The sequence below is a fragment of the Bos indicus x Bos taurus genome, chromosome 17 (genome assembly GCF_003369695.1).
Source record: "Bos indicus x Bos taurus breed Angus x Brahman F1 hybrid chromosome 17, Bos_hybrid_MaternalHap_v2.0, whole genome shotgun sequence".
Lineage (NCBI taxonomy): Eukaryota > Metazoa > Chordata > Mammalia > Artiodactyla > Bovidae > Bos > Bos indicus x Bos taurus.
The window spans coordinates 16,882,363-16,903,856 of record NC_040092.1 but is presented as its reverse complement, the minus strand read 5'-3'; the positions used below and the strand labels follow the sequence as shown (position 1 = coordinate 16,903,856).

Here is a 21,494-nt window from a genome sequence, read left to right as displayed (position 1 = left end):
GTGGGTTCTTTGGGCCTAGAAGCCCAGCCCTTGAGTGTCTGGACTCTCTTAATGAAAGTCAAAATTATTTGGAGTTTCCAATTAAGAGTGGGTCCAGGGCTTCCCTGGTGGTCCAGTGGTGAAGAATCCGCCTTGCAAGGCAAGGAACATGGGTTCGATCCCTGGTCTGGGAAGATCCCACATGCCATGGAGCAGCTAAGCCGATGAGCCACAACTACTGAGCCCATGCTCTAGAGCCCTTGAGCGGCAACTACTGTAGCCTGTGTACCTAGAGCCTATATTTTACAAGAGAAGCCACTGCAGTGAGAGGCCCATGCACTGCAATGAAGAGTAGCCTCTGCTCACCACAACTGGAGAAAGCCTGCATGCAGCAACGAAGAGCCACTAAAGCCAAAAATGAAATGAGTAAATAAATCTTAAAAAAAAAAAAAAAAAAGAGTGGATCCAGGAATTCCTTGGTGGTATACTGGTCAGGATTCCAGGTTTTCACTGCTATAGCTGCACAATGCAGTCAAAAAAGGAAAAAGAAAAAAAAAAAGAGTGGGTCCAGTGGTGTCTCCGGGACAGCTGAGGCAATAAGACATACTTGACTGCGCTGCCCACGTAGCTCCAGGGCAGAGCACCGATTACCTGACTCTGGAGGCTCAGGGCGATTGGAGCAGCTCCTTCCCTCTGCCTGAAAGGTAAATCGGTAACTTCTCGCTCCCCTCTTTGACCTGGGGTCTGCCCTGTTCTTTCCCACTGAGTGGGACTAAGAAGAGGTGTCACTAAGGCTTGAAGTGCTTGCTTACACCGGGTCTTGTCTGCTTCTCTGTAAAGGTCCACTCGTTTCTAGTCAGTCCTCGAAAGTGAGCCTCTAATAAGAATAAAACCAATATGAGTTCACAACCCTTTATTCAGTTCCAAAATCCAAAGGGTCTTGAAAACAAACAAAACAAAAACTCATAATTTACTTGGCAGCAAAACATGATCTGAACTGATGGAAGACTATTGATGACCTTTGTTTACCTCGAGTATCCATTTAGTGTAAACATTCATTTTTTTTCTGCAGAAATATGTTTGACAATAGGGTGCTGTCCTAGTTCCCTCTGGGAGTAAAATGCTCTATATGGTATATTGTCTCATATTTCCATTCTAAAATGCCAAAAAAGAAAACAAAAAAACAAAAAAACACAATTTTGAAATGCAGCTGGCCCCAAAGGTTTGAATAAAAATCTGTGGGCCTTCATGTATAAAACAAGTCTTACTTTCCCTAAACAGAAGCTTCCATCTCTCAGAGGAGGGTAATTAGCGCATTCATTATTGAAGGCTTTGTTTCTGCTCTGTTTGGACCTGATCATCTTGTCAATTGAAATAAACTCTTGCTAGAAGTAGAATTAATGAGGATACTAGAAAATGATAATGTGTTTCTATTGCCACATGATGAAATCGGGAAGATCTTTTTTTTTTTTCCTTTCTAAATAAAGTGGAGACTCAGACACAACTCAGAAGGACATCCTAAAATCTGTCATCTCTCCACTTTCCCGACCATCCACCCATCTACCCAAATATGGGATCTTCCTGCGATGAACAAAGATCATGTTTGCAGCACTCCTGCTGCCAGTTAGTAAAATTTTGCTGCCTGTAGAAAGCCCACTTTGAGGTACTGAATCACCCCACTTTCTATAAAATCAGGGGGGCAGGGACTAGACCTATAGCCATCATTACTTCTAATAGAAATGAAACCTCTGGGAACTACAGGTCCCAGAGGATGGATGTTTCCTTCTGGAAAATGCATGGTGGTGTCAGGACTCAGGGTTTATGTTTCAAGCACTTCAGTAACAGGAGATGCTTGCTGCTTGATAGTGGAAACTCAGAAAATCTCAGGCAGGAGAATTGAAGACTTGGTATTTTCCTCGTGGGGTCATTCCCTGGATTGCCCATCTTTGCAACCAGATTTGGGTTGAACTCATGTACCTTCTCCACCCCTCCCTCTCCATCTCTTTCTATGTTTTTCCATTTCCCCAGTGAACATAGCTCTCAGCCATTGGTAAAATTCTGCTCAGAGGTGTATTTCTTCCCTTGCCCTAAGTCTCAATGGTATTGACAGTCACATTCCTTACTGCTCTTTAAAATCAGGATTTTGATCTTGAATAGCTATCATTTAATGAGCACTCACTGTGTCCTCAGACATCATGCTGAATGTTCTACATACTTTATCTTGCTTAATCCTTACAAGAACTCTTCTGGTTCTGTTCTTGCAGACAACTTGACTCTCCTAAAGAAACAACACCTTACACGCCTGCTTGTTCCTTGCTCTGCCTTGTATGTGCCACGCAATTCCTGCGACAGTGGCCTCAAGGCTGCTGAGGAGCCCTGCTCTCTGGTGAAGCATCTAACACTTCTCATGGCTTAGATAACAGGTGCTGGAGCATCTGCCTGAGCAAAGCAGCTGCTCCTGGGACCTGAACACAGAATATTCCCTGGGTCCAAGTGGAGAAACAGTTTTCAATATATACTAAAAAAAAGAGAGAGAGAGAAGACAAAACCTTCAGAGAAAGGGGAAAAACATGGAGAATGGGAAGAGTAGATGGGAAGGGGACAGGAGGAAAATAGGAAGAGGATCAGATGCTGAACAGTGCGGGGAGACAGGATCCAGGAAGAGGGCCGGAGAGAACCTAGCTGTGCTGGGTTGGGCTGGGATGGCTGGCCAGCCAGTTTTTGTGGTGTGAATACTCTCGCCCTGGCTGACTGATTTTGAGCTTCCCACATGTCACTGCACGTGGAACTGGGGAGAGATGCTGGGAGGGTGTCCACATGAGGGTTCTCACTGCTGCAGTTTGGACCCAACAGGATAGAACTCCTAAAGCAACCTACTACTGCTGCTGCTGCTAAGTCGCTTCAGTCGTGTCCGACTCTGTGCAACCCCATAGACGGCAGCCCACCAGGCTCTGCCGTCCCTGGGATTTCCAGGCAAGAACAGTAGAGTGGGTTGCCATTTCCTTCTCCAATGCATGAAAGTGAAAAGTGAAAGTGAAGTTGCTCAGTCATGTCCAACTCTTCGCAACCCCATGGACTGCAGCCTACCAGGCTCCTCTGCCCATGGGATTTTCCAGGCAAGAGTACTGGAGTGGGGTACCACCCCCCAAAAAAAACAGGAGAAGGACGGGGGAACCCACAGGAGCTTCTGCCCTGCCAATCACCCAGGTAGAAGGGTTGAGACCTACTTGGGATTCCAGCAGGTGATCACAGGCTTCATGGTATAGTGGCTGTGGTCAATAGTCAGGGCCTCCAGGAGCCAGTGGAGGACGCAGAGCTGGCGGAAGATGGGCTCGCTGCAAAGACAGAGGGCAGGAGCCCAGGGGCATCCTGTTAGAGCAACATTCTTCACAACGGTGGCGACAGAGACAGGACTTGTGCTGGCTCCTGGCTGGAGAGCTGTCGCCAGGCTCTGGGTGTGTGGCACTATCTCCTGTGCACAGCAGTAAAGTTTTGCAATGGGCTCCTGAGTTATGTTTTGTGCCCATTTTTACAGGTGAGGGATCTGAGGCTCAGAGGTGGGGGGCTTGTGCAGGTCACTGGGCCAGGTGGCAGAACCATGATCAGACATGAGATGACCAGTTGCTGGGAGTCGGCATGCACAGCAGGGAGGGACAAAGGAGGGGCCCTAAAGGCAGAGGTCTTGACTCAGGCAAACAAGAGGACTGAAGGAAATGGACATCCAACTATTCATCCGATAAAAATACAATAAATATCCTAGCAGTGTCTGAAACGTCTGGCAACACAGGGAAACTAGTGTATTTATCGTACTTCTTCCCTTTCCCCTACTCCAATTAACAACTGGACTCACTGCTTTAAATTTATAAATCCTTTGCCCCCAGATGTAGCTGGATGTTGAGGAAAACCACACTGAATACATTATTTGGAAGTGTAACCAAGACACTGTTTAAGAATAGGTCTACCCCATATTTTGTGACTGGGGGCAATTTGTATCACGATGAGCTGGACACTGAGAAGGACACTTGACATACAGGGTTTGTTGTTGCTGTTCAGCTGCTCAGTCGTGTCCGACTCTGCGACCCCATGGACTGCAGCACGCCAGGCTTCCCCGTCCTTCACTATCTCCCAGAGTTTGCTCAAATTCATGACCATTGGGTCGGTGATGCTACCTAACCATCTAACATGGTATTTAATTCTCCCTAAACCCTGCTGGGTATAAATCATATACGAATATTAGAGAAGAGGAAACGGAGGCTTAGTGAGGGGCAGTCAGTGTGCTCTGGGTCACACAGCTTGCTGCTGACAGAGATGGGATGAATATCCTATTTAACGCCACCAACAGCCCTATAAAAGGGCGCCTCTACACCATCCTTTCTGAAGACAAGGGACTTGGAGAAGCAAAGTGAGCCACCCGAGGTCACACTAGGATTGGTGAGGGTTTGAACCTACATCTGTTTAATCCCAGAGACTGTTCTTTTGTGGACCTGAGCTTGGTTTAAGGTGCTGGTTTGGGCCCAGTGCAGTGGCCACCCTGAGCAAGGTTGGCACAGGGTTAATTCACTGCCTGCATTCTTCCTGGAAACGAGGGGGAATCCTAACTAGCCGCCCCTCCTTGCCTGGTTCCTCCTCTTACACTAATGCGCCAGATGCCTCCATTAGAACCTGTGTAAGTGCTCTTCTCTGAAACTGCTCCTGGCTTGATCGATGCTCCCCAGGGTTCCTGCCTCGTGCTCAGAGGGGCATGCAAGCATCCACCCTCCAGCTTCCAGGAAGGCCTGGCTCCCGAGGTGGAACCTCAGCCCTGGGGCTCAAGTGTGAGCTGGCCCAGGGGTATCCCAGAAAGTCACTCAGCTTGCAGGGGAGCTGCTTCCAGGCACCCCACTCACAGCCCCCATGTTCTGGGGTGGACGTGTCCACAGGTATTAGGAAAACTAGAGTCAGCAGCGCTCTCTCTCTCTCTTTTTCTGCTAAGCCCCTTCCTTCCTTTGTTTCCCTTCTGCTTTAAAGAAACTGCAAGTCCACAGTCCTCCTCCCCTTTCTCTTCCTCCCTATACCATCTTGATCCCCAGGGTAAGTGCATGTTGGCAGCTCTGGGTGCCAACAGTAGCAGTGGCTGTGCCATGTGCCTGACCCTGTGCAGACACCCCCTTTTTGTTGCAGCACAGGGGGATAAGGAGCAGGTGAGCCTCCGATTCATTTCTGCGAAGGACAGGAACAGGCACAAAGCTGGCCCTTTCCTTCCCTTGCTTAAAATCTTCAAACTCCCTAAACCATCTAAATGCATGATGTCCCCCTCCATTCACAAGCTGAAGTCCTAATCTCTAGCATCTTAGACTGTGACTGTACCTTTAAAGAGGTGATGAAGTTAAAATGAGGCTATTAAGGTGGGTCCTAATCCAATCTGACTGGTGTCCTTATGAGAAGAGGAGCTGTGACACACAAATACTAGAGCGCATGCTCACAGAGGAAAGACTATGTGAGGCCAAGGAGAAAGGACTCAGGAGAAACCAATATGTGGGCACCTTGGTCTTGAGCTTCCAGCCTCCAGAACTGTGAAAGAATACATTTCTGTTTGGGAATGTTTGGGCCACCTGGTCTGTGGTGTTTTGTTATGATGGCCCTGGCAAACCAACACCCCTTCACATGGGAGAGACTGTCCCCCTGCTCAGCCTCGAGTCTCCCTGCCCACACTGTGCTGCCATCTGCAGCCTGGTGCAGTTCTGCTCAGTAGCACAAGCTTGCCGTACTCTCTCTGCACTGTGTTGAAACCCTAGCTGTGCCATCTACTAGCTTTGTGGTCTTGGCCAAAGTACTTAATTTTCCTGAGTCTCAGTTTTCTCATCTGTATGATGGTGGTAATCATTCCAGTGAAGGTGAGGTGAGGCGTTCAGCACTGTTCTGTGCTCCTGATACACACTCCCTTTCCTCCTCCTCTGCCTCTCAGTGACTGGGTCTCAGCTCAGATGTCACCTCCAGCAGGAAGCCTTCCTTGATTTCTCTAGCCTCCTCTCTCTGAGGAGGTTCTGAAGCCTCCCTACCCTTCCAATGTGTCCCTTTGTCCGTACACATTGTGTCCCTGCTGCCTCATAACTGCCTGTTACTTGTCTCCCCAGCCCACAACCAGTGAGCTTCAGAGTACTGTCTACCACAGGCACAGAGTAGGCTCAATACTTTTCTGTTACTAAATGGGATACGGTGGGAATAAACTGGTTTGGATCTGACATTTTCTGGAGCTGAAAATCTGGGCACAATTCTTATGTGTACAACCACAGAGGTAGCAAAGGAGAGTGGCAACAACCGAAAAATGACAGTAATAGTAAACATGTCCCAAAGAGCACTTACTCTGTGCCAGACACTGTTTTAACTGCTCTACATCCACTAATTAAAGTCATTCTTGTAACAACACTTTGAGGAAGGTACTATCAGTATCCCCATTTTTCAGAAGAAGAAACTGAGGTCATGGAAATTACCCAAGGTCAAAAAGGCAGCAAATGGCAAAGCTGGAACCTGAGCCCCGATAGCTTAGTTACTGAATCTGTGTTCTAACCATCAACACAAATTTGATGTCTCTTGTTACAGGACAGAGCCCTCCCTCCCTTTTCAGCAGAACAGGATTTCACCCAAAGGGTCTGGACCTTTTTTTCCATTTATAAAAAGTGCCTTAAAAAATGCGTGCACAAATGTTTACAGCAGTTTTGTTCATAACTGCTCAAAATTGGAAGTAACCTTTAGAGACATATGGATAAATAAACTGTGGTACAACCAGACAATGGACTGTTATTCAGTGTTAAAAAGAAATGGGCTATTAAGCCATGAAAAGCCAAGGAGAAATCTCAAAAGCGTATCACTAAGTGAAAGAAGCCAATCTGAAAAGGCTACACACTGCATGCTTCCAACAACATGACGTTCTGGAGAGCACAAAACTACGGGCAAAGTAAGAGGTCAGTGGTTGCCAGGGGCTGGGGGTGGGAGAGGGAAGGACAGGCAGAGTAAACAGAGGATTTTTAGGGCAGCGAAAATACTCTGAATAATACATGAATGGATGGATACATGTCGTTATACATTTGTCTAAAGCCACAGAATATATACCACCAAGAGCAAACCCTAATGTAAACCAGGGGCTGTGGGTGATTGTGAGGCGTCACTGTCGGTTCATCAGTTCTATCAAACAGCCCACTCTGGCGGGAGATGGACACACTGGGGAGGCCGGGCAGAGGGAGCAGGTAAGTGGGAAATCTCTACTTTCCACTCAATTTTACTCTAAACTGGAAACTGCTCTAAAAAAAATCAGGTCTTACTGAAAAAATGTAGTGTCTCAAACCCAATGATCTCTCATCTCACATGCAGCAAAACAAAGAGACAGAAAGAAAGAGTCCCCAGAAACATGCTCGATAGAAACTGTTCCTTTTTTATAGTGATTGCCTGTCAGGTCAAAGCACAATATCTTGAATGTTATCAAATTTAAAAAGAAAGCATTTATTTTCTTAAACGTGGGGCATAATAGATGGAAACGCTAACCAGGGTGCACAAAGCCTGCTTCTAAAATCCTAGTGGTCAGAACTCTGGGAGAGCTCCCAGGGGTCCGTGTACCTGAATAAGCAGCCCACTCTATTGAAACGGCCACACCAACCAGAATACAGTGGGCATCTACGTCCCTGAGAAGAAAGCTATGTTTTGTCCTTTTACTAAGAGAAATCAGAAAATGCATATAAGGCACCCCATGCTGACTGTCAAGGGCAAACCAGGAGAGTGGCTGCAGGCACAGTTGCTTAGGAAGGGTTGTAAGGACAGTCCAGTCAGCTCTGAGAGGAAAGGACGGGCTCTCCTCTTTCCTGCAGACAGCATCTCATCTCTCTCTCCCTCTCTCTTTTTTTTTTTTTTTAAGATAAAGTATCCAGTCTTCCTTGGCATCATTGAACTGATCCCCATATAGTCATTTTAGAATTTTCAGCCGGTTCTGGGATCACTCCTATTGGGATTGAAATCCACCTCGGCTGCTGTGAAGACTTGGAATTTGAGAACTGACCCAGCAGGCTCTGCCCAATGCTTTGTGGTACAATGATGATAAAATTGCCTGGATTCTCCACCCCTCTCTGCATCCATGTACTTTACAGTGTGATCTGGTATCTCTCACATCAGGAGGTAGAATCTTCATTTTCCTCGATCCCTTGTATCTGGGTGTGCCTGATGTCTTGTTTGGCCAGTCGGACACAGTGGAAAGGTCCTTGGGTCCATTCTGAGCCTAAGCCTTAACAGGCTTTGAGTGCTCAGGCTCTCGTCCTTGGAGCCCTTCCTGAGAGCCATGGAACAAGTCCAGCTAGCATGCTGCATGATGACAGTGATGGTCCCTCCTGTCACCCTAGCCACCAATCAACCGACAGACCTGGGTGTGAGGCTGCCCTGGATGGGCCTGCTGCCAGTTTCCCACACACATGCAAGCCCAGCCTGGACCAGCGGAACTGATCCGGACAAGCAGACCCACTCAGCTGACCTGCAGACTTTGAACAATAAACAGTTGCTCTTTCAAGCTACTCTACTTTGAGATGCTCTGTCATACAGCAACATATTACTGTTATAGTCTTCAAATGCAGCCAGAGCCTTTTAATAGCCAAGGAAGAGAAGGCCTGCAGCCTTCAGTCTACTGCAGGAGTGTGTGCCTATGTTTGCAAATAAAACTTTATTGGAACACAGCCACATCATTCCTTCACTGTAACTTTCACGCTGCAACGACAAAGTACAGCCGACCCTCTGCATCTGTGGATACAGAGGGTTGACTATACTACTCCCATTTATATTCATAAAAGACATGAGCATCACAGATTTTGGTATCTGCAGAAGGTCCTGGAACCAATCCCCCACAGATACCTGTCTGCAGGTGCCAGAGAAATCATCTGGTCTGCAAAGCCTGAAATATTTACTGCCTGTCCCTTTTCCCTCTAGGAAAGAGGTTGCTGATCCCTGTTCTAGGCCATAACAAATAACAGCCACCACTGTGATCACCACCACTACCATCCTCATCGTCCCACAAACTTGACACAAAGGTCTGATTTTAAAGTCAGGAGAATTTTGTGAGAATGTTGTGAGAATTTTGGCAGGTTCTGCCTTCTCTCTGGGCTTCAGTTTCCCCATCTAACACTGAAGGAAGATGAGCAAAAAAGTCCAGTCACTTCTGCAACTGATGTAAACCTCTATTTGCTCAGATCAAAGGAAATGGATTTTGGGACCCAGGAATATGTGTTTTTCCAGGCATTTCCTTACCTTGCCATTCCCCTCACCCAAGTCCTGATCCCCAAATGATTCAGATCCAAGTAAAAGCCTAAGAACCATTGATTTACACCATTTGGGTTCAGAAGCCTTGTCCATGGAGAGACATATGGAAGTATAAGTGTTTCCAAGGGTCATTATGAGAAACTGCAAAACTTACTTTTGTAAAGAGATGTTTTAAGAACATCCAATTGAGGCAGCCAGTTGGAATGTCCCTAAATGAATAAGTCTGTGATGAAACCAGTCATAATATCCATCAGAGGGAGATAGGAGAAAAGTGGGGAGTGGGGCTCATGAAAAGTGGAAATACTAGTAAGGGAGAGGAATGTGTCCAAATACATGGTGTTGATGGTGATAACGATGGTGATGAAGAGGATGGTGATACGGTCAATGGTGCTGGTGATGATGATGGTGATGATGTTGTCAGCAGTGTTGGTAATGGTGGCATTATCCACCCACAAATACGTGCTCTTGTTAATGACTTGCCACATTGTCTAGGATTTCAGTCCATTACTTTACTCTATAAGTACATGACACCTGGTAGTCCAAATACATCATGAGCTCCTCAGAGGTAAAACCTTGGGATATACCCTCTGTGTAGTGTGTGGTGGTGAGAGATGGTGGTGAGAGATCAGGCTCTGAAGTTAGACACACTTGGCTTAACACCCCAGTGCAGTGACATGCTGAACTCTGTGACCTTGAGCAGGCTACTATACCTCTCTGAGCTTCTGTTCTCTCATCTGCAGAGACAGGCTAATAAGATACCTGTACAAAAGCGCTGCTGAGAGGCCTGAGTGGAACAGGGCCCACCAGAGCGGTCGGCAGAGTCATTTTTACTGTGCATGCCTTTGGGACCTAACAAGTATTTGACAAATGAGCAGAAAGAGAAGTCTAGAATCCACTGCCCCATGCCCATTGCCCTAAAGCTGTGGTTCTTACAGGAGGGGCTGGGGGTGCCTGTGTGTGATTGTGCCCCCAGGGGGATTTGGCAATGCCTGGGGACATTCTGGTTGTCAGAGCTGGGGAGGGGGTTGGCTACTAGCATCTGGTGGGTGGGGGCCATGGACGCTGCCCAGTATCCTACATCCTACAGCGCACAGGACAGTCTTTCTCAACAAAGAATTATTTGTCCTTGAATGTCAATAGTGCTGAGCTTGAGCAGTCTTGCCTTAAACTCTGTCCCTGAAATCTCCCAGTTGAAAAGGGCTAACTAGTGAGAAAGGAAAAGCTGGGCTGAGAATTCTCTGGAATAAATAGGAGGGAGTGCGATGTCAAGGTTTTGGAAAGCCTGAGTATTCCCTGGAGGGTTGCTGAGCCCCTGTTACACTATGCAATGATGAGTTTGTACTTGGGGTTGGCTCAGATGGCAGTGGGGACTTTTCTGGGAAATAACTACCTGAGTCTTGGGGAAAACGTGTCCCTAGAGGCTCAGGTGAGACATCCGCCAGGCGTGTGTTGCAGATAGATTTTATCAGGCTTTGCAAACTATTTGACATTAGAGCGTCTGGCTTGGTAAGGAAGGAATGACTCGGTCCCAGCTGGATTGCCATTTAGCTCTGAGACACCATGTCTGCTTTCTGTTATTTTTATACGCCACATAGTGTTGCTGGCCCCAGGCTCCCTGTCCCTTTCAAGAGGACAAAGGAATAGCTCCCAATGACCGTTAGCTGGTTGAGTCATTTGACCTTGGCTGCGAATGATAAAACAGTGAAGCAAACAAGCCCGAAGTGGGACTACTTACATGTGGGCCTCGGGCAGCGAGGGCGAAATGATGCAGCTGTGCATGGGGGTGAATGGTCGCAGGATGACTTCAGCCACTGCCTTCTTCGTCTTCTCATCCCCGTATGTGCTGAAGCAGAAGCAGAAGCAGAGCGAACGACAAGGAGCAGTTTTAATTGCCCACATCTTTCGCGAGGGGTTATTTGGCAAATATCACTAGGCACCGACTATGGACCAGCCAGTAATTTCAGCTGGAAAGGTGAAGGTCCCAGATGCAGCCAGTAATCAGAGCATGTAAGACCCCCTTCTCTCATGGAGCATCTATTCTTGTGAACGAGCAGAGAGAACACATAAGATTAGTCAGGCAGCTGTGTGGTACACTGATATACTAGATGAGGGGTTGGATATGTTTTCCTATCCCACTAGACAAACAGTTATGCTATTGTAGGGCATTCAGTCCACATGTTGACTACTTACTAGCATGAAAGCCATTGATGATGTAAACAGTAAGTTAATGGCAGGGTTTAAATAAAACTTTATTTACCAAACCAGCTTGAGGGCTCAGGGGCTGGAGTTTGCTGACCTGTTCCCCACCCCCTCACTCCCACTAGTAAGTGATACGTGCTATGGGGAGAATAAAAGAGCAGGGAGTTCAGTAGGGCTGGGAGAGCTAGGGGCTGCAATCTTAAACCGAATGATTGGGGCAGGCATGACTGAGAAGGTGACATTTGATAAGAATTTGCAGTGGAAGAGAGTGAGCCATTCATCCATCTGGGGGCAGAGCCTTCTGGACAGAGGCAGTGACAGGTGCAAATGTCTTGAGGCAGGAGTATGTTTTAGACACAGCAAGGAGGCACGTGTGGCTGGAGTGGAGTGAGCAACAGAAAGAGGAGAGAGGCAGGGATGCAGAGAAAACAGGGGCTTTGCAGACCAGTGTGAGGACCCTGACCTTTTCTGTGAATGACAGTAAAGGATTCTGAACTGAAACAAGACATGATGTGACCTCTTACAAAGGAGCCCTCTGGCTGCTGTTTTGAGAATGGCCGATGGCAGGGGAAGAGGGCCAGGAGACAGATGAGAAGTGCTGCGATACTTTCAGCTGGAGACAGCATGGTGGCTTGTGCCGGGGTCTGAGCAATGGGGATGGTGAGAAGTGGAAACGACAGGATGGACACAGGGAAGGAGCTGCCTGCAGTCAGTGGTTCTTGGTTGCGGTCCTCTCCTTAAAGGGACTTCTCCCAACCCTCCAGACTGCTGACTCACCAGCTGGATGAATCCGCCGTGAGATGCGGGGATCTCGAACTTCAGAAGTGGGCACAAGTATGCCCCCAAAGATCAGCCATGACCAGGCACACCTCTTTCAAAGCCCATTCCCTGCCCTACAGGGAACACAGGGGCTTCCTCTGAAGCCAAAACCATCACAGGAAAGGAGGGAACATGATGCTTACAGAGACGTGAATCAGCCCAGACACTTGTCTGAAAAAGACTGCTTCAAAAAGTGAAAAATATCAAGCTACATTTAATAACATAGGTAAGTTTTTTGTTTTTTCAGCACCATATGGAGCAAGTCATTTCAGTCAGAGAAAACAGTCTTTTTTTACCCTTAATTTTGGCATGCCTGAGTCATAGGGCAAATATTTTTTGCCCATGACCAAACCAAGCCCACAGACACACCTTAATAAGCCTACTGTGTACATAATGGAATCAGTTATCTATATTGTAAAACTGGGAGATGTCACACAAAGATGGAGACTGTAAAGTTCTTGCCACTCTGGGTAAGAGGTGGGTGGGGTCCAAGATCAAGACCATTGCCCATCTGCGCAGGAGGTGGGTGCCCCTTGGGTTGCTCGAGACTTAAGAGCCCCTGGCATCTCACTCCCAGCCTGCCCTGCATATTCAGGCTACTTGCGTGTTCGTTTAAAGCCTTGTAGTTTCTCAGCCTGAGCACTTAAACATTGACTGAATCATTGACAGGTTCCCTGATTCATTCATGTCTATCCACAGTGATCAACATCTCTGTGCTGGGGGCTGTGGGTGCAGTGATGCAGGAGACAGAAGCAGCCCTGCCCTCTGGAGCTTAGAGCCTCGTGGGGGAGATGGGCTTCACACAAACACGGTTGAGACAAGACTCAGTGGGAGCGTGAATGGTGCTCGGACAGCCCCAAACAGAATTTGGCTGGGATTGAGTCTGGGAATACTATCCGGAGGGAGCTGTATCAATTTAGAAATATATGCCCCAAGTCTCTTTCAGTGGGAGGGTGGCTTTATAATATACAGTCCCATTTCTCTGAAATCTTGCCTCTGTGAATGGCTGGGCCGATAGGACATGTCAGAAGCAGCATGATGCCCATTTCTGGGCCCGGGCTCCAGGAACTGGCAGCTTTTCTGTTCTATGTCTTGGGAGGCTCACTCTTAATTCCTAGCCACCAGCATGCTGGCGGGGTGCCGGGGGTTGAGGGGAGGCGGGAAGGCTGTGAAGAGCCTCCTGGTAGCAGAGAACCAAGGCTGCTGGGCTCAGTCCTGGCCAAGCTCAGAGTGACAGGAGCCCCAAGGTGCCACTCATATGGATGAGCCCTCTTGGAAACAGACACTCACTCTGAGCCACCCCAGCTGGTTCTGTAGATGATCCTTCGCCCTGAACCCCACTCAAATGGCAGATGTGTGAGTGAAATAGATGTTTGCTGTCTGGAGTTAATGGGTTTTGGAGTGGTTGCTCACAGCAACAGTAACTGGAACAAAAGTAAATATTGAGCTGAGATCTGCAGGTTGAATGGGAATTAAGTAGGCAGAGGGCGGGGCGAGAGGCCCTGTGGAAGAGGGAAGGTGGGGAAAAGTGTGGCTGGAGGGGAAGCCAAGGGCCAGGCTGTCCAGAGCCTCGCAACCCCAGCTCAGACTTTTCCAGTCCTCATCTTATAAAGAGTGGTGGCCGTTGAGGATTTTAAACTGGCAGCAGTTTACGTTTGGAAAGAAAACTCTGGCTTAGCATGGGGAAAGGAGACGGAGGGAGGCAGAAGAGGTGAAGTGGGGGCACCCACTAGGAATTTACCTTCCTCCTGGGACTTTGAGGACAATCCTGGGGTCATAGAGTTAACTAAAGAGTCGGACCAGAATAAGGGGACTTTCCCAGTATGCAGGGGGCAGGAGTTCAGTCCCTTAGCAGGGAACTAAGATCTCGCAAGCCGCAAGGCACACCAAAAAAATAAATAGGAACAGAATCTAGGTCCTCACATTTCCGTTTCCATAGGCTCTTAATTCAGCCCTAGAGATGAGGAAACCACAAGCCAATACATTGGTGCTTGCAGTCTTACTGGCTCCACGGAGTCCCCTAGTAGTTTGGAATATGTGGAAATTAACCTAGCTTTTACACTCCTTAATTTCTTGTTTTATGTTTCCTCTCAACTGCAATAATAAGACAAATTCTACTCGTTGTTTTTTTCACCTTTTTCAGCTGAATTTGCAGCTGTGAAATGAGGTCACTGAACACAGTGACAAAGACTGCGTGCAGGCAGGAATCTTTGGGGACACGCTTGATTTTCTTTCTTCCCTACACAGTTTGTCAGACTTAAAACTTTGGTCTGAAAGAACTTACCCTATGGTCTTAGATCTGGGTGGGGGGTGATGGGGAGAGGGGGGGATAATTCCTTTTAATCCCTTTTACTTTTATAATACACAGGATCAAATACTGTGTTAAAAAAGCAGTTCTAAATGAACACTTGTATTTTTGATAATTCTGTGATTGGAAGTATATTTACAGAACATAGCTCTTAGATGTGAGATACTTTCTAGCCTGCCTGGAAATTGAGATTTTTAGCCATAGATCTGAGGGTTGTAGGTAATTGAGGCCCAGAGAGATCAAATTCATTTCACTGTGTAATAACAGCTAGCAATTACTAGGCATGGCTCATATGCCAGGCTCTATGTTAAGCATTATTTTATTTAATCCTCACAACAAATTTGAGAGCTTGGTGAGGTTAATAAGGGTATAGAGAGAGGAGGCTCAGAGTGGCACAGTGACTTGCCCAAAGTTAAACAGCTGTTATGTGCAAAGTTGGGACTTGAACCTCAGTCCTGTGCTCTTACCCACTACTTCATGCTGGTATGGATCATCTCCCAGTGCTATTTTATAACACCTGCCTCCCCACCTGCATCTGATGGCTATGTGCAATAATAGCCTCCAGTTTTACTTTAATAACCAGTACTGCACAGCTTATAGAATCCACTGGGTAAGACACAACCAGACCAATGTCTATGAGAAGCATGATCTCATGCATATTTAAACTTATTAAACTTTAAATAAACCACGTCATGCACACTGAAACATGGATTGGAGAGGGAAGGATTGTGTTCTGCAACCATGGATTAATGACCATGTGCAAACGTTATAACTGAACTATTGAAATGGTCATAGAAGGGTCCTTAACAGAGGCCACCTTCCCCAGCGCCTGTCCGCGTGCCTGTTAATCTGAGAAAAAACCTCTCCCAAAAAAGAGCCACGAGTTCATGCCTTCTCTTTATTCTAGAGAAAGGCTGCCAGCTGGCTAGTGTCACTGGAAATACCAGGCTCAAAGAGTGTCACTGGGCTCTTAGGTGACACTATGGGCAAGATTTGCTCCGAGCTCTTGGGACCTTTACAGAAAGGGTGAGACTCCCTCAGTTCATTGAGTGGCTTTGTCTATCCTGTGTCCCTTCAAGGTCCTATGAGGACACTTCATTAGGGTCCACTGAGTGGCTGGATGGTGGTGGCTCAGGCCATGGATTTCTTGCTTTTCTTTTTTCACTCTGAAAATCACATTTCTGATTTTTGGCAAAAGATAAACACCATCACAGCTTCCTCCTCCAGCCCTGGCCTTTCTAAGCAGGCATGTTGGCTGCAGGATTTCTGGTGGACTGAAACAGCAGGGTATAACCACACTTCTTTTGTGTAAGCCAACAAACTCCCACTGAGTACTGAAGGTCCTGCTCAAAAGCCACATTTTGGGGAATTCTTTCCAGATTTCCTTTCTACCTCCAAAACTGAAGGGGCTGGACACTGTGAAATAATAGAAATATCTGTATGTATATCTATATATCAGTCTCTGCCCCCAGTTCCTGGCACAGAGCTCCTAAAACTCTTGGAATTTCCTAAGTGATACAAGAGCACCGGGAACAGCTCTTGTTCTAATATTTGGTGTTATACCCTGGATCGTGACACAGAGTTCCCAAATCTCTTGGGATTTCCTGGGTGACCAGGGTGTCTTTTTATTCAAATGTGGCAACTCGGAGTGGGCTCCTGGATAGCTTCAGGATAGGGACTGGTTACCAGAAAGACTGAGCCATTAGAAGCTGGGAATTCTCTGGGAAGGGGAGAGGGGCTAGACGTTGAATTAACGACAGTTCATGCCTATGTGATGAAGCCTCCATAAAAATCCCAGAAGTAAGGGGTTTGGAGAGCTTCTGGGTTGGTAACCACATCCAACCAACAGGAGGATGGCAAACCCTCCAACTCCATGGGGACAGAAGCTCCTGTGCTTGGGACCCTCCCAGATCTTACCCGATGTACTTTATCTGGGTGCTCATCTGTACTCTTTATTATATAATAAATGGGCCTGGCATGCTGCAGTTCATGGGGTTGCATAGAGTCGGACAAGACTGAGCGACTGAACTGAACTGAACTGAAATAGGAAAATGTAAGTCGGTGTATCCCTGAGTTCTGTGAGCCACTCTAGAAAATGATCAGACTCAAAGAGGAGGTCATGAGAACCCTGATTTATAGCTGGCTGGTCAGGTGATAACCTGGGGCTAGTGACTGGTATCTGATGTGGGGGGTCACCTTGTGGGAGTGAACCCTTAACCTGTGGGCTCTGATGTGGGAAGCATCAGAACTGAACAGGATGGTGGGATACCCCACTGGTGTCACAGACATTTGCTTGGTGTGGGGGAAAAGCCCACACATCTGTGTCAGAAGTGTGAGTGTGATCACGGCATGAGAGCCAAGGAGAAGCACATGGGAGGAGTGTTCTCCTCTCCCCCAGGCATACTTCAGGGAGCCTTGGGTGCACCCTGTGGTGCTGTGCTGCAGCATCATGTGTGGTGGGGGCTGTTCCTCCACCCTTTTCACATCTTTGTGCCATCAGAAGTCCTGCATACAGTAGGTCTTCAATACCTAAACGGTTGGCTGTACAATGAGACTGGGACAGGGTCGAGACTGTCCCCCTTTCTCACCCCTACACTTACTGGGGAGCCAAGATAAAGGTCTAAGACTACAATGCACTAAGGGGCCATGAATATTTTACTGAAGATCTTGTGGGGAAACCAAGAAATAGATTTACATTTCTCATGCATGCGTGCTTAAGTCATTTCAGTCGTGTCCAGCTCTTTGTGATCCTATGGGCTGTGGCCCACTGGGCTCCTCTATCTATGGGATTCTCCAGGCAAGAATATTGGAGTGAGTTGTCATGCTCTCCTCCAGGGTATCTTCCTGACCCAGGGATTGAACCCATATCTCCTCAATCTCCTGCATTGCAGGTGGATTCTTTACCACTGAGCCACCAGGGAAGGCCTTACATGTCATACTCTGAGGCAAAACCTTATAAAAACCCTCATTAGATATCTCTGTTCTCACCCAGTGATGGCTGCCCTTTCACTCTTCTCTCTTCCGAAGGGTCCCTTCTCCTCACACCCTTGGCCTGTCTGCTGAATGTCCCCATTCTATCTATCCGGGAAGCCTTTGTGCTCTTCCTCAGTATCTGTGTGTTCACCTGAATACCCTTTGCTCGCCAAAGGCAGCTTCTCCTTGGGATGCTCACTCCCTGGAAGGTATGGGGGCGGGGGCTGTAAGTCACAGATATTTTCTCTCCTCTTAAATAAATGCACAAATGGTGGGCTAGTTTATTTAGACCAACCCTTTGCTTATGAATAACCAAAACTGTGTGACAAAATATTCTTTTTAATACAGTGTCAAAGAGCTGACAGCAAAGTGGGAATCTCTTAGCCAAAACTGGAGTGAGACTGGAGACCACTAGAAAGGTGAGGCAGCCTGAGTGCTGCTTTGGTCCTAAGGATGTTTGTCAAGCTATGAAAGGTTAACTTTCCTTCTGACAGTTTCACAAGGCAAGGGGGATGGAAAACAAAAGTCTGTACAAATGAGGAATCAAAGAGGAGAGAGACCTTCCTTACAATAAGTGTGGTTCCCAAGGGCCACACTTTCAGGGGGAAGATGACTGGAACTATACCAGCCCCTCGTGGTCCACACTCAGGGTTCCCAACAGTCACAGGGAACCTCGAGCTTTAAGAGGATTGGCAACCACTAGTGTCCGGCCTGACCCCCACCCCGGCTCCAGGGCCTCCCAGACGAGAACTCCCTTTATTCCCCCTTCAGTTGAAATTTACATAACATAAAATGGACTGTTTCAAAGGTTGCAATTCAATGGCATTTGAGCCAGTGGTTGTACAACCATCACCTGAATCTAGTGCAAAAATACTTTCATCAGCCCCAAAGGAGACACTGCACCCAGTAAGCAGCCACTCTCTATCTGCCCCACTTCCTCAACCCTTGGTAACCACCAGTCTGCTTTCTGTTTGGGATGAACCTCAAAACTTTATGGTAAGTGAAAGAAGCCAGACACAGAAAGGTCCCGTACTGTGCGATTCCACTGACAGGACTATTGCTTTTAAGACGCACACATTCATATTTCTTTATGTTAATAAGAGGGCTCTCCAGTGGAGTGGTAAAGAATCCACGTGCCAATGCAGGAGACACAAGAGATGAGGGTTCGATCTTTGGGTCGGAAAGATTGTGAAGAACAGAATTTGGGAAGTGGTACAGAAGAAAGGGACTCTCTGCTGGGGATCCCATTTCCTTCTTAGGCACCAGCATGGCAACTTGGGTTCCTAAAGCCAACTCTGGCACAGTAACTCTCAACCTTGGCTCCACATGGGAATTCTTGAGCGAAGCTTTGAAAAAGGCTATGTCCACACCCCCAGAAAGTCTGATGGAATGGGTCTGAGAAGCACCCAGGTGACTGATGTGGAGCCAGGGCTGAGCCCATTGCTTTAACAGGACAGTGGGTACAGTGGCAGGCCATTTCTATCACATATATTGGGTTGATCAAAAGTTCATTCAGGTTTTTCCCATAACACCTTATGGAAAACTGGGGCCAACCCAACACTTCTTCTCTTCCTGCTGTAGCATTTCCTTCCCATCCCTGATTTATGCCTTGCTCGCTCTGCCCAAGCGAAGTATCCCTGGAGCTTGTTTCTGCAGAATGGCAAAATCCATGAATGTTGGTGTTACTCAGTTTGGGACTTAGGGGATGCTTTCCATAATTCAATAATGGGAATTATGAGAGCATCTCTAAGCCTCATTCCTAATCTCTAAAAGTGAAAAGAAAGTGAAGTTGCTCAGTTGTGTCTGACATTTTGAGATCCCATGGACTGTAACCTACCAGGCTCCTCTGTCCATGGGATTTCCCAGGCAAGAGTAATGGAGTAGGTTGCCATTTCCTAATCTCTAAAATGGGAGATCTATCTCATAGGAACATTTTGAAAATTTGACAGAAAGATGTGCACAAAGCACATGGTAGACAGACACCCATTATAAATTGTGATTATTAGCATGATTGTTATTGTTACATGATTGGGTATTTCATAATGTTCCAGTCTGTTGATGGTCCTCTCCAAACCAGAGCAGAGATGTTTACAAAAAGAGGGAGGCTACTGTATTCAACAAACCACAACAAACTTTTTTTTTTTTTGGTTCACTTGCTTTGGGTGGACACTAGGATCTCAGGTTTCAGGAGAAGGTCTAGAACAGGGATATTGATCTGTAATGAAACAAAGTAGCATACAAACACAGTATGGGAACTCAAGAGAGTCCAGAATGGATTTTGGAGGTGGTGGGGCTGAAATCTGGGAAGCTGCAGGAGAGGGTGGCATTTAAGCTGAGCTTGTAAGGATAAGGGATAAGTAGGACTTTAGTTGGGAGAGGATGTAGTAGGGAACAGCATTTAAGGCCCAGGGAACAGCACAAGAAAACACCTAGAGGTAGGGATAAACCTTGGAAGAAAAGGGAAAGAAGCACATCTGGGGACCTGCAAGATTTCTTGGTTAGCTCTTGGCTCTGGATACTAGAACGGACATGTGTAGTAGAAGATCACTGAATATCTGAAGGTGAGGCTGGCGAAGTAGGTTGAGTCAGATTGAAAGAAGTCATCAGACACCAGCCTAAGAAGGGGCTTCCCATGCGAGACAGCTGCCACCCCTCAACCCAACCAGCCAGTGTTCCTTCTCAATGGTCCTTTCCAAGTCCACGGGGCTGCAGCAACAGAGGTCTACTTACGGCAGAACCAAATCCCCATACTGGATATCTGACAGCCTTTTGGCTGGTTGGAATTTATTTCTTTCTTCCTCTTTTAGTTTCTCCAGTTGTTGCTGCCTCTTTTTCAAGGCACTCTCCTCCTTCAGGATGGTGAAGTATCCACGGCCAATCTTCACCCACTGAATTAAGGTGCTGAAGAAAAGAAAGAGGGAGGAAGATGGGCTGGCTATCAAGGCAATGTCTTACTATCTTGGGACTGACAGTTAACTGAAGGACACTCTCAGGCCCAGTAGCAGGAGACTTCCTGTCTTTAGAATTCCAAAGTCACAGAGTTACTTACCCTAAGCTTGAATTCTACCAAAGACCACCTCCTACCAAAGACCTTGAACAAATTATCTAACCTCTCCAGGTTTTGGTTCCACCACTCAACAAATACTTATTGAGTGCCTGCTATGTGCTAGGCACTCTGCTAGGTACTATGAAATGAGAATAACAATTCACCCCCTTGAGGACCGATTTAATTGGCAGTATTTTTATTTGTTTTGTTTGTCATGGTTTGTCTTAGATTCCTCGACATGTGGTATTTGAGTTCCATACACGTATGTCACTGGAAGGTCACTGGCAATCTTTTCCTAAGTGTAGACCCTGCTTCTCAACTCGTACACTTTTCTGAATTTCTACGCTACATGCCACATTCTTAATCTCTAAAATGGGGTTAATCATAGCATCTATCTCATAGGAACAATTTGAAATTTTCACAAAAATTTGGCAGGCGAGGATCAGGTGTCATCTGTCCAGCCACGTTCTTGTCACAGCAAAATAATCTCTCAGGTTCCTCATGCATAAAACTGCGCAAAACCAAATGACTGTGAAGCCAGATTATACATAACTGGCCCTGAATTGTCCATTTGGGCTTTTAAGTTTAGGGATGCAAGCAGTTGATGTGAGGTGGAATTCACATTTGAAACAAAAATGCTCCTCTGTTTCACTTTCAAGCTTCTGAACCCACTCATCAAAGAGCACCCTGAGATTGCCAGATAAGTTGATAGGAAAACCCTATCAACCCTTCAATTCCACAAAAGAGGATTTTCTTGATGTGGCACAAACAAAGCAAATGCAGAGCTAATCTGGGAGCTGGGGCTGGCATGACAGCAAACGCTGTTTCATGATTATGTTACTTCATGGAGCCTCTTTGCTCAGAATTTGGTTCAGAGGTCAAGACTGTCACCATACACCC

General features: G+C 46.9%; 1 protein-coding gene across 7 annotated transcripts in view; it reads right to left on the bottom strand.

Moving 5' to 3' along the window:
- Positions 1 to 21,494, bottom strand: part of CCDC60 (coiled-coil domain containing 60) — a 173,394-nt gene that overhangs the window by 33,766 nt on the left and 118,134 nt on the right. For 5 of the 7 annotated variants that reach the window (XR_003515216.1, XR_003515217.1, XM_027566743.1 and 2 more), the window contains exons 3-5: positions 20,279 to 20,449; positions 10,985 to 11,092; positions 3,207 to 3,314 (exon numbers count right to left, since the gene is read on the bottom strand). Coding sequence is in view for 5 of the 7 variants with exons in the window: in XM_027566743.1 (XP_027422544.1) it covers positions 3,207 to 3,314; positions 10,985 to 11,092; positions 20,279 to 20,449 (387 nt within the window). In the remaining 2 variants the exon portion in view is untranslated. Of the gene's footprint in view, positions 1 to 3,206; positions 3,315 to 10,984; positions 11,284 to 20,278; positions 20,450 to 21,494 lie in introns of those variants that run through there. The other 2 variants (XM_027566744.1, XM_027566742.1) reach the window with 2 other exon arrangements.